At 37.8% G+C, this 12853-nt stretch overlaps 1 protein-coding gene across 1 annotated transcript; it reads right to left on the bottom strand.

The window, feature by feature from the left end:
* Nucleotides 1-4399: 4399 nt before the first annotated feature.
* Nucleotides 4400-8092, bottom strand: LOC307154131 (patched domain-containing protein 3-like). The gene is made up of 4 exons (XM_079898901.1): nucleotides 7307-8092; nucleotides 6870-6997; nucleotides 6647-6792; nucleotides 4400-6567 (listed from the first exon to the last, which is right to left on the bottom strand). The coding sequence occupies exons 1-4, from the start codon at nucleotides 7997-7999 to the stop codon at nucleotides 4946-4948; spliced, it is 2589 nt and encodes an 862-aa protein (XP_079755027.1). The 5' UTR covers nucleotides 8000-8092; the 3' UTR covers nucleotides 4400-4945.
* Nucleotides 8093-12853: the final 4761 nt, after the last annotated feature.

Raw genomic sequence — 12853 nt, 5'->3', positions numbered from 1 at the left:
TACAATAATATATTTCCAAGACCCTTGTGATGGTACATTGACTTACAATAGGTTGAATGACACGTTTGCCATAGCCTGACGGGGTCTGTATCGCGTTTACTGGCACTACGTAACTTCGGGGTTCGGGTAGTAACCCGAGCACAAAAAGAACTACAAAATTCGACTGCTTTACGGCATACCTCACTTCCCCCTCACCCCCATCCCCCATTTCCTCAAATTCGGATGTGAGAGCCCAACAAGCATTTGTTTGCCGGCTGGTATAGCGTGTGTATGTTGTTGTCAATGCCGAAGCAGCAACGAAACCGAAGAAGGCAAAGGTTTTGTCGGAGGAGACTAGGAAGAGAAAAAGGGAGAATGACAAAATCAAAGGCCGGACGAGGATCAATATTGCTCCAGCGTTCACTCGCTGGCGTGAGCTAAAGGAGGAGGAGGGGTGCCCGACCAATGCTGACTTGGACGTCATGCTGTTGGACTAGGACGTATATTGCTTGCATACTATCTCTAGTTTTTCAAATTTGTTGTCTGCCTGGCTATGTTACGGAAACTATCTGGTCCTCCATTTATCTTCATGAATCAAGTAATGCTAGTAGTTATCAATCTGGTAGCTAGTAAACGCTAACATGCTAGTTTTCGATGAAAAAATAAAACCCATGAAATTATATTCATATGACATGCTGAAATATATGCCACTGTACCTGGGATGAAGACATTTCACACGCACCGCAGGCAGTCTGCCAAAGACATGAGAACTCCTTCTGCAGAGTTCAGGAGTATCGGCTTGTCAACAAATGCACGTGTATCCCCTGGTGTAACCATGACAGATTTTACGACAGTAGTAGAAGACAATACTGTTTCCCAACTGTAGGGGGACCCTGAGAGCAAAAAACACATGGTGTTGCTTTAAAGCTACCAGTTTACACCAATGAGATGGGACGGTGTATTATGACGGTGTATAGCAACAACAAAATACCGAACGGTCCCTTACCACAGTAAAGAATACGAATATAATAGGCCTAATTAAAAGCGAATTAATGAAGAAACGTTTATAATCCCCTTCGGAAATGTGTGAGACGTGAGTGAAGATTTAGGAAAAGAAATAAGAGATTACATGCAGGGATGAGTCACGATTTTTGAATAATCGATTAGTTTATTTAACCCTCTGGGGTCTAAGGTGTTTTTGGGGTCCTTGAGATGTTTTGACATGCCCTGACATTTGTGCTTTTTTCAGTTGCTTATAAACATATTAATGGCAAAGGTGTAATTTCACTCTATTTAGCACAAACAGGGCTACCATAATATGTGAGCAACATGAATGTACATGTTTGCATGGTTATTGAAAGAACTAAAAGCTAAGTTTCTGAAATAAGGCCACAAAACACATACTAAATATGTGTCAATAAGACTTTTGACTAATGGATGTTGTCGCCTAGAGTTTTTTCTTCAGAATTATGTGAAAATCATCCTGCCTAATCATTCACATAAAAAATACATTGATTTAAATTTTGTAAGACACTTTCTGTTTGGAAAGGCAATATGCGAGTGGGCGTCAACAATCATATACCATCATGCATATTTAGTGGTTTGCACCTGAGGAGACAATGGGGCCCACATACTTAATGAGCCATTCATTCAGGTGTGTCACTGAGCCACAAGAAAGAATGCAAGAGCAACAGTTGGAAGCATCAATTGTTTTTTATTTTTCCACAAATTGTGCTTACAAATTGGCCTATAATATCCAAGGAAAACATGTCTAGTAATTGTGCAGTTAATTCTCATACTGTATTTTCAGTTTTGGAATATTTATCCTCTCCCCAAATTTATCACTAATAAAACACAATAAAAATTATTTAAAGAAAAGGCTTATATTTACCTTTTAATAGTTTGTTTACATCTACCTTGTAAATATTTTTTTTTTATTAAAAAGGTTACAATTACAACAACAATTCAAGTGTAATCTTTCTTTGTAAAAACTAAAGTATACATTTTATCATACATATTTCAAAGTTAAGGATTTGATTGATTATTTGATTACTTTATTTTTGACAAAACATACTTTATTTAACATATGAGCAAAAATTGGCAAACAAAAGCTTATTTGAGGTGGCAGATATTTTACAGTAAAAATGTATAATCTATCCAAAACTAATCAACGAAATGTTGTCTTTCATATGTCTGTAACATAGGTCTTTCGTTTTTATTATAAGAAATATAAATGTTAATTTGCAGTTTAATACATTGCTTATACAAATACATTTTATTTCAACATATTTCAGTCGATTTTTACTCAGTATAGCAATACAGTTAGCTAAAAGCGAAACATTCATTCACACACAGAAACGCGATTCAAATTTAAACCGTCTTTTTGCGAGTTGTGGTAAACAGCGCGCATCTCTGCCGTTCATTCATTCACACACAGAAACGCGATTCACTTGAGAATGAAAAAAAAACTTACTACAGTATTCCTCAGCTCAGTCGGATCCTTGCTCCTCGAAATACCAGCACTTCTGAGGTACATTTTCCATTATTATTAGACGGTGTAAACAAGTACAATGATCTGATTAAACTTGTGTTTTCTCGAGCTGATATGTGGGCGTTAACAGGTTTGCGTGGATTGCCTCTGTCATTTGCGTTTAAATAGCGCGCGCTCTTCGTGGGCGGGGTCAAATTAAAAATAATGAGCTGAGATGAGAACGACAACATATTTTTCAAACTTTTCAAACATATTACATAAACTGCGAATATTTGTTCTTTATATAAATTACTTCATTTAAAAGAAGAGAATTCAAGCTTCATGCCTGTGTGTCTGTATGCCTGTGAGTATTCGCTGAGTTATGGTTCATTTTCGGACGCGTTTCAGAATTGACTTCACTGACAGAGAGAAGGCAGAACTCGCTTCGTGTTTATTTTTCTTTATTTGGCAAAAAGCACAACACTTTGTTTTTATTGTGAGTATACACAAAAATAATACACACTTAACAGGATCGATTGATGTATGAAACTGGTTTGTAACATCAAAGTTAACAGAATATTTAGAGTCTGCTTTGCACTGATAAGGAAAAAAGCAAGCAGATCATGCCGGCGTGATTGCCGACCTCATAGGGTTAATTATAGAATATCTAATAGGTTGTGCGATTATTCTCTAAAATAAAATCTCCATGTTTTCGGTGCTAATGCGGTGGTGACGCTAACCAGAGGGTGACGCTGCCAAAAACACACATAACAGCGGTCACAAAGAACAGGCAAAAGTAATGATTATGAATGTGTCAAATATATAAGTGAGACATTTTAATTGTTTATTAATAAACTAGTGTTTTCTGTGTCAGTGTCGGGCTGCAAAGATTAAGTTGACGATGCTGACATCTTCGCAGTGAACGCGCCTATAGAGAGAAATGCACACTTCATACGGATTAGCCTACATAAGCAGAGTAGGCTAGTCGGTTTCTTTTCATTTTGAATTATTTTGTTTAAAAGTAGACAATTCAAGCTTTCTGTATGGAATAACTAATGGAATACTGTTAAATTCGCTGATAATCGGGTGACCAGATCACAAACCAGAATTCAAAGCCGACAAAGCTTAAATGTATGGGCTCACGCACAGCTCTCTCATTTGTCGTGACGTTATAACATTTCGTCTCGTCTCATTTTGGTCAACGAAAATGAAGAGACATTTTAGCATAGTTTTTATTTTGTAAACCACAATTAGTCTAGTTTTTATTCATCAACAATATTGCATTATACATTTAATTATAGTCATCGTCACATGACCAGGATTTACGTTGCGCCTCTTCTTGTTTTCGTCAGGTGATAAAGGTTCGTTGATGACGATATTTGGGTCATTCCAGAATTGGAGGACATTTCATGTCCCACCTATGAAATTTCAAATAATGTATGTACACAATATACAAAAAATGCAGTCACTTGCTGCGTTCGAAACCGCGGGAAAAGAGTAGGCGAGCGAAAAAGTATGTACGAATCCTCTGCATTCATAAAAGAGTAGGTGAGAATTACCTGGGTGACGTACTAATTCTCGCGAGATTCAGACGTACGTATACTCATAGTGCGTTCAAATATGCCTACTTACCTACTATATAGTAGGCGAAAACAGTACGTGAAAGAAAAAGTATGTTCGAAACATCAGTATTCATAAAAGAGTAGGTGAGAAGTTCCCGGATGGCTTACTGCTTCCGGACAGATTTTCGAGTGCTCAACCAATGGATACTTTTCTATCCAGGAGGCCACGCGAGAGGATACGTCATTATCAAACATCGCAGAGATCAGCGACGCGGGTGCTTTCAAATGTGAGTAAACACGGTTCCTTGTGCTAAAATCGCATGTTTTGAACTAATGTAGAGTAAACTGTTGAATTGTTGAAGGTGTAAAGACGTTAGACACTATAGTTGTGATTTTGCTGTAAACACGTTTTATTATGTATAGCTAACAGGGGAGCTCCAGTAAGCACACGTATGACTTATTTATTTTTCATTGGCTCAAGTTATAAAATATAGAACCATTACCCTTTTTTTTTTTAATTGGATGAATTAATTTTTATTTTATTTGCATTAGCACTGATTTACATTCTACCAGGATCAGGAACAAGGAAATGTTGACCAGGAAATATTGCCTCTGCTCACATGTCATGGCATCCAGGAGAGAGTAATCTTGATTAAAATATAAATACACAAAAACATGTGAGATGCAGTGTATACATAAGAACAGAACAGAATAATTGCTATTTACTTGCATGGTCAAATCAAAGTGTCCTATAGAGCTAAGCTCAAACAAAAAGAAAAATGTTCATCCATCCATTTTGTAAACCACTATGTAGAGTCACTGTACCTATCGGACTTTCTCAGGCCGTAAACTGGGAAACTAGAGCACAATAGTATATTCAGAAATTAACCTTGATTAATAAATTCTACTGGTGAAATTTTTCAGAAAAGTAATCTCAGTAACAGTCAGGATCATCAGGACATTCATTCTGAATCACGACTGCATTTACTCGCAGCTCGTTTGTGTCTCTGGGCTCTGGAAGATTTTCTTTGTTTTTTTCATGACGGTTACTGCAAGTGCCGAGGAAGGTCAGGAACACCGGTATGAATATAATGCCATGGACGGCCCCAAACAGAATGACTAAGAACATGATTTTGAAGAAGGTATTGAAGATGTAGCTTTCAGCAGCCGCGAGCACCACCACACCTGCGATAGTGGACACCGCTCCCTGGATGATGGGATAGCCCAGTTTAGTGATGGCATCCATGGCTTTCTCATTCGCTGAGGACTTTTCACTTGACACAAAAGCATAGCATATGTGAGCAGAGAAGTCGACAGAAAACCCGATACAAATGACAAGATTAATCATAGACACAGAGTCTAAACTAACATCCCATAATGCCATGAAACCGGCCACTCCCACAATGACAGATGCAATGGCAAATGTCACCCAGAGAGAGCAAAGAGGGTTTGGGATCAACAGGAGTGAAATTACTAACATTGCACATGTAGCAACTGCTAAGTTTTGGATTGTATTAGTGATTATGACGGCATATTGGTCGAAATAGATGAATGCAGGGTGATACACTATCAGATCAACGACACACTTTTCTGCGGTTTCTCTAAATGCATTCAGCATGTTCTTCTCATCGATCGCTGTGCTGATGTTCACAGACTGAATGAACATACGTGACGCATGGATTTGATTGTTAGTGAAATTAACATCTTGACTAAAACCAGACAGATTAAGAAATGCAGTTAAATTGCTTTTGAATTCCATTTCACTGTCTAAATTTAAACTTGTATTCAGTCCAAACTGCATGTACACACTCAGCCAAGAGATCGGTGAAATCCCTGAATCTACCATTGTCAGATTTTGGAAATTTTCCAAACACAAGTCAAGACTTTCACGAGCAGTTGGGTTCCAGTACTGAAAGTCTTCATCCTTTATAACTAACATGACATTGGGACCAAAGGCAGAGAAGAATTCATCTTCTTTGTCATAGTAACTACCAACATATGAGCCGTCTGCTGCTAAATTTCTTAAATCTAGACCTTCCTGCATTTGGAAGCATCCATAGATACTGACTGCCAAATACCCAGCATAGATCAGACACACGAGCGCCTTAACCCACACTCTTGTTAAGAAAGGGCCGTAATAGTTTTTAAAGAATGAATCCACTGGCATTTCTAATTCCTTATGTGTGTTTTTATCATACGCCCCACCAACACAACAACCTCCACCATCACCAGTGGCTTCTGGGACTTTCATGCAGGTCAGCCAGTGTCTGTTGCCTTTCTCTCTCCGTCCGTTCAGTGCGAGACACGCGCCAAAGAAGGTGATGTTGAAGATGTAGCAGAACAGAAGAGCTGTGCTGGTGTACATGCAGAAGGACTGAACTGAGCGGAAGGGCGTCATGAGGCCGATGTAGAAAGCCAGCACATCTGTCAGCGTGGTGATAGTGATGGACACGCCGGCCTCTTTGTACGTTTCTGCTAAACGAAGCTCAACGTCTTTTTGAACTTCAGTCTTCTGCCAGCAGGAGATCATAATGAACATGTCATCAACGCCAACACCTGGAGGAAAGCAGAGACGGTGAGCCTGTGAACATCAGCTGTGAGACACCTACTAGGTGATGAAATAAATCACATTTACCCAGAATGAGAAAGGGGGCCGAGGCCACGGTCATGGCAAACGGCATCCCACAGAACAGCAGCAGACCAAAGCTGGCCAACACGGCCATCCCAGCGGAGACCACTCCGAACGTAGCCACCCACACCTTCGTCCTGACAGGGTCTAACCTGAGGAAGGGACAAGAGATAAATAACATAGCTAGTGATAGAAATGTGCTAATGTGATTTTTAATTCTTTATAATACCTTAAACAAGACAGAATAGAAATGGTTATGGCCAGGAAATACGTAACAGAGAAGAGGGGGATCACAGAGTCTGAATTGGTCTCAAGCTCATTCTGTCTTGATATTGAGGTAAAGTAAGACACATGGACCTGTAGAAATTCAACACAAAACACTGTTCAGTATAGTTACTGTATACACGTGAATTTGTTGCATTGTGTTGAAGCACAGTGAAGAAATAGTTAGGGCAAATCATGACAGGACATGAATAGCCTGGAGAAAAATTAAGCAAATGTACATAGATTTAGTTCATTTTCTCAAAATATTGAGACTGTTGACCAAATAACTTTTGGTACTTGACTTACAGTTAATGGAGATGGTTAGATTAATTAACATTGACACACTCAATGGTCACTAGGTATCACTATGCTTGTAGATATAACTCACTCATGTTTACTTACTGTTTTCTGTTCTGTATAGTTTGAGAGGAGTTTTAGAAAGCCATCAAGCCAGTAAAGGTTTTCTTTTGTCTTCTTCTCGTCTAAGAAATAAAAAAGCCTGACCGCTTTTGCACTGGTCAGCTCTGAGCTATCCGGCTTTAGCTCTGCGCCACCGATGGTTGTTCCCAAAAACATGTCATTATTCATCGGATATGAAATGTTTAAAGAAACAATTTCAGTAGCAATATAATTTATAATGTCTAAAATTGCATTTGACATGCACCTTCCCTTTGTTTTGGCACAGATGTTTTCAAAAGTGTTTCCTGTCATCATACTTTTCACTTGTCCGTCTAGCGCTATAATGTCATTAAAAGCTGCTTCAGTTAATATATTTTCTCCTTGCAAACCTGTGAAGATCAAAGAGGCATAAGAGCCTTCAGACGAAAGCCGCAGCTGAGAAAACTCTTCAGATTGTGGGAAATTTTCCACCACAAATGCCCTCTCCCACTTGGCCGGTCCATTGACAGGCGTAAACTGGTCTTCAATGTCATTTGCCTCTCTCTCGTGAAGAAAGATGAAACCAGCTCCAAGTGCAGCAGCCACACATAAAGCTGATAAAATAAACACATATGGATATCTACCAACAACTCGACCGAGTTTTTCAAAGGCCAGAGACAGAGGCCTTTCGATGCAGTCTGTTTTACACTTCGCCATCCTCCACACACTTTAACAGTCTACGATGAATCTCTTGCTCTTTTGCAAAGCCCCAGAAACATCCTCCTTTTACAATGTTCTCAATGTTGTCATAACATACTTATAGGCAGAGCTGAACACTAACAAATCATTTGTTACTCATTAACAAATAAGGTTACTCATTAACAAACTTCCTTGTTGTCACCCGTCCTCTTTATCACTGCCAGAAACTCGTCCCCTTGGAATTATAAGGTTCTATCTGACATTTTTGTCAAAATTGAGTTATTCACATATTCTTATTCTGTGACAACTTATTTACATTATGTGATGTTTTTTTTAAAGTTGTGTACATTTTGGGACTTTTTATTGAAAAAACAAAAAGGTTCTATCTACAAAGTCGAACTCTAACTTGGCTCTATAAGGTCTATCTGCGTGAGCCAATCAGCACTTCGAATGGACAGAAGAGGACCAATCAAAAAATGAGTCATAGAGAGTATAAGTCTATGTTTTAAAAAATGAGTCACAGAGAGTATTATAGTTCTGTGTTTTAAAAAATGAGTTTTTGAGACCTTGAAAAAATTAAAAAATGAGACCTTTTTTGTGATTATATAGTCAGTGAATCATTTTTCAATGATTATTAAACTTTATGAATTAATTTGCTGATGCATGTCTGTTTTCTTGCAGTTTTTAAAGTCTTAAAATGTCTTAATTTTTTTACAATATTAAGCCTTAAAGGTGAAAGAGTCAACAATTTAATTGATGGGGTCTTAATTACAACAATAAACGTTAGCATGTTATTTCAGCCATACTGATGTCTAGAGAGAAAGCCATTTTACCTGGCCCACTTTAGGTGGAATAAAGTCCTGCTCAGATGTATTACAATAGCTGCTTTTTGTCTAAACAAAAGAAAGATTAAAGTAACAATTTCTGCAATAATGTGTTTAATTACCCACCAAATTGGTACCAAAAATTAACATCTGCACTGGACAAAATATTTAGACCTACCTTGCTTAATTTGAAATGTCCTAAATACATGGAAGTGCTAAAAATATGGAATAAATGTCATAGAAAGGATCAAATTTTACTTTCTAACACATGTTGAGACATTGTTACAACATTAATAATTTTATATTTAGTGTTCAAATAATGTTTTGGCAGACAGAACCTTATAATTCTAAGCGAAAAGTGTTTTTTTTAGAATTAGAAGGTTCTATCTGCATTTGACCCATTCCAAAAATCCCCATTTACAAATTTGAGAGGATTTTGATATTGTATATTTAGAATACATTTAGGGTCCCTGTTATTTTCTTGTTTGAAAGAAACTTGTTCCCCATATACATTTTCCTATATGTAATGCAAAAACTTTGAAGCTCAATATCTCAAAACTGCTCAGAACGCAGATAGAACCTTATAATTCCAAGGGGACGAACTGCATGCTTAACTATTGGGCCATTTTCAATATTAAGAGACCGTAACTAGGATGTGGATACACAAGTAAATTCTAGTCTTTAAAGAAATAATTGAGTACAACACCCCGGCAACGCCTCCATCCAGAGAAATATTTGATAGAACTAAAAACCTGCATTAGTTAATGCAGATTCACTTCTTCAATAAGGGCAAAAGACATAAGTCCAGTATAAAAATAGAAACACTTTATTTTATGCTATAAAAAAAAAATCATTAATTTAAAAAACAAGTAAAAAATTCCAATCATCCACATAAGGACACTTAAAGGCTTCAAGACAATAGAATCTGACAAGAGGTTGCATCAAAAACACACATTTACAAAGAGAAAACAAATTTAAACAAAATATCTTACCTGCAGAAACGACAGGCACAACAGGATATTTTCCTTTCTCACACAACATGATAAGAGAAAAACAATGAACAGAAACTACTCCACGCATTAGTTCTCAAGATTTCACAACCTTTATCAAAGTGTTTACAATTAAGTGGTAATGCTCCCTGGTTCTTGGTTCTCCCTGGACATTTGTGATGCTTTGAAATTTTTTGTTGGGTCGTAATATTAAATGTAACAAATTGGTCACCAAACTAACAAATTGGCCATCAAACTTGCCAATTTCCACAAACAAGCATTGAAATCGTGGAAGTTGCCTTTAGGGTATGCATTTCAAGCCAGGTGTCATATATTGTCCAGTCCCTTCCCGGTCTACAGACCCGTTGGGTCCTGTCATGACCTTGTCGAGGGGGAGAAAGAAAGAGTAGAGAGTATGGACAGGAGACCAAGGTATAAGGTGAGAAGAGTAGAAAGGAGAAGGAAAGGGAGAAAAAAAAAAAAATATATATATATACATATATATATATAAATATAAGGTATACATATATATAATATGGGCTACATTTAAAAATATATAATAATAATAATAAATAATAATTGATGACATACTTATAAGCTAGATATATGTGTGGTTCATGCCTTTAAAGCCCTTTATACAAATCATATAGCGACGGTTAAAGGTAATCTAAAGTAATTGCGACATACATACATACATACATACATACATATATAGACCTACCAACATATACAACCATACATACATATATACACACTCACATACACACACCTACATATATAGTTATATATCCCCATATATGTAATAATAAAAATATTAATAACAATAATAATGTCTTAGGCATACGTACATGCCTTACACATACATAATGTATTAACTAGTAAAATGTTGTTGTCAATGCCGAAGCAGCAACGAAACCGAAGAAGGCAAAGGTTTTGTCGGAGGAGACTAGGAAGAGAAAAAGGGAGAATGACAAAATCAAAGGCCGGACGAGGATCAATATTGCTCCAGCGTTCACTCGCTGGCGTGAGCTAAAGGAGGAGGAGGGGTGCCCGACCAATGCTGACTTGGACGTCATGCTGTTGGACTAGGACGTATATTGCTTGCATACTATCTCTAGTTTTTCAAATTTGTTGTCTGCCTGGCTATGTTACGGAAGCTATCTGGTCCTCCATTTATCTTCATGAATCAAGTAATGCTAGTAGTTATCAATCTGGTAGCTAGTAAACGCTAACATGCTAGTTTTCGATGAAAAAATAAAATCCATGAAATTATATTCATATGACATGCTGAAATATATGCCACTGTACCTGGGATGAAGACATTTCACACTTATACAAATACATTTTATTTCAACATATGTGACCAGTCACGGAAAGTAGGGACACAAGTCGGTTCTGGGGCATTTTGAGTTATTCACATATTCTGAAAGTGTAGTATTCAAGCTTTCCAACGATGTGTAACACATGGAAATCTGATAATATTTGGAGAAGTTATGGCCATTTGAAGGTAGGCACTCAAAAAAACTGAAATGGTAGAAATCTGCTTCTAAAGATTGGCGAGTTCTCACCCTTCTGGGAATGACAATAGGGCTCATTTACATCTCATTTAGATAAGTCATACCCCCTATAAAGCTCCCCCGTCTCCTCCTCCCCCCTGAATGTACCAATTCTACAAATTCTCTAAATAAAACATCTCCAGTTAACTGGCAGAGCATTCATTTCGTTCGTTTTTTAAATAAGATACTAGCGCTGAAATGTGTTTTTTTAAATCAAGTGATCAAAGTGCTCGTTGCCGCGGCGATCAGTGGTGCAGATACAGTGTGTGTTTACTCGTGCGGCTCGCGCACACACTCGACGCGCGCTTCAATCCGTTGCGTTGCTTGCGGATACTCTCTATATTCGTTCTGTTGAAATAACAAAATAATTCAAACGTTTGCGTGTCCCTGCTTGATATACAACCACTGATGAACATAATCGTTTTGATGAGAGAAAAAAACTATACGAGAAAAAAAAAACCTATACCAGGGCGGATTCGAACTCTCAACCTCTGACACGGCTAGCGAACGCTCTACCACTGTACCATTCATATACACGTAATTGTATAGGCGGATTGTATTTGACACTGACAACATATATTAGGCTACATCTCATTAAACGACAAATTAAACCCCATGTAACCTACTATTTAAATCGATTGCTGGACATCGTAATGTTATTGGCGTCCATCTTCATTGATTTTTTAAAATCAGATAGAGCCAAAGAGTATAGAATAGAGCCGGCCAGAGCGCTGCATAATAAGTAGCCACGCCGGCTTCAGTATGTAAATACACACCGACAATGACACGCCCCTACTGCGTGCTAGAATCTCCAAAAAACAAGCTGATTTCAACATCAAAATGTACGCTTTTAAATATACCAATACTGCTATCTCAAACATGGAGAGGCTTCTTCGTGATCTCAACTAACAGATTCTGCAAAAAAACGAAAATCACCAATTTTGAAAAAAAACGCTTCTTTTTCATTTTGCTCGAAAGTTGTGCTGCCGACTTGTGTCCCTGGTTTCCGTGACGGGTCACATATTTCAGTCGATTTTTACTCAGTATAGCAATACAGTTTGCTAAAAGCGAAACATTCATTCACACACAGAAACGCGATTCAAATTTAAACCGTCTTTTTGCGAGTTGTGGTAAACAGCGCGCATCTCTGCCGTTCATTCATTCACACACAGAAACGCGATTCACTTGAGAATGAAAAAAAAAACTTACTACAGTATTCCTCAGCTCAGTCGGATCCTTGCTCCTCGAAATACCAGCACTTCTGAGGTACATTTTCCATTATTATTATTCCTCACAGCACCGCGAGACGGTGTAAACAAGTACAATGATCTGATTAAACTTGTGTTTTCTCGAGCTGATATGTGGGCGTTCACAGGTTTGCGTGGATTGCCTCAGTCATTTGCGTTTAAATAGCGCGCGCTCTTCGTGGGCGGGGTCAAATTAAAAATAATGAGCTGAGATGAGAACGACAACATATTTTTCAAACTTTTCAAACATATTACA

The sequence above is a fragment of the Squalius cephalus genome, assembly GCF_949319135.1.
Source record: "Squalius cephalus genome assembly, contig: scaffold_75, whole genome shotgun sequence".
Taxonomy (NCBI): Eukaryota; Metazoa; Chordata; class Actinopteri; order Cypriniformes; family Leuciscidae; genus Squalius; species Squalius cephalus.
This window is presented reverse-complemented; position numbering and strand designations above follow the sequence as displayed.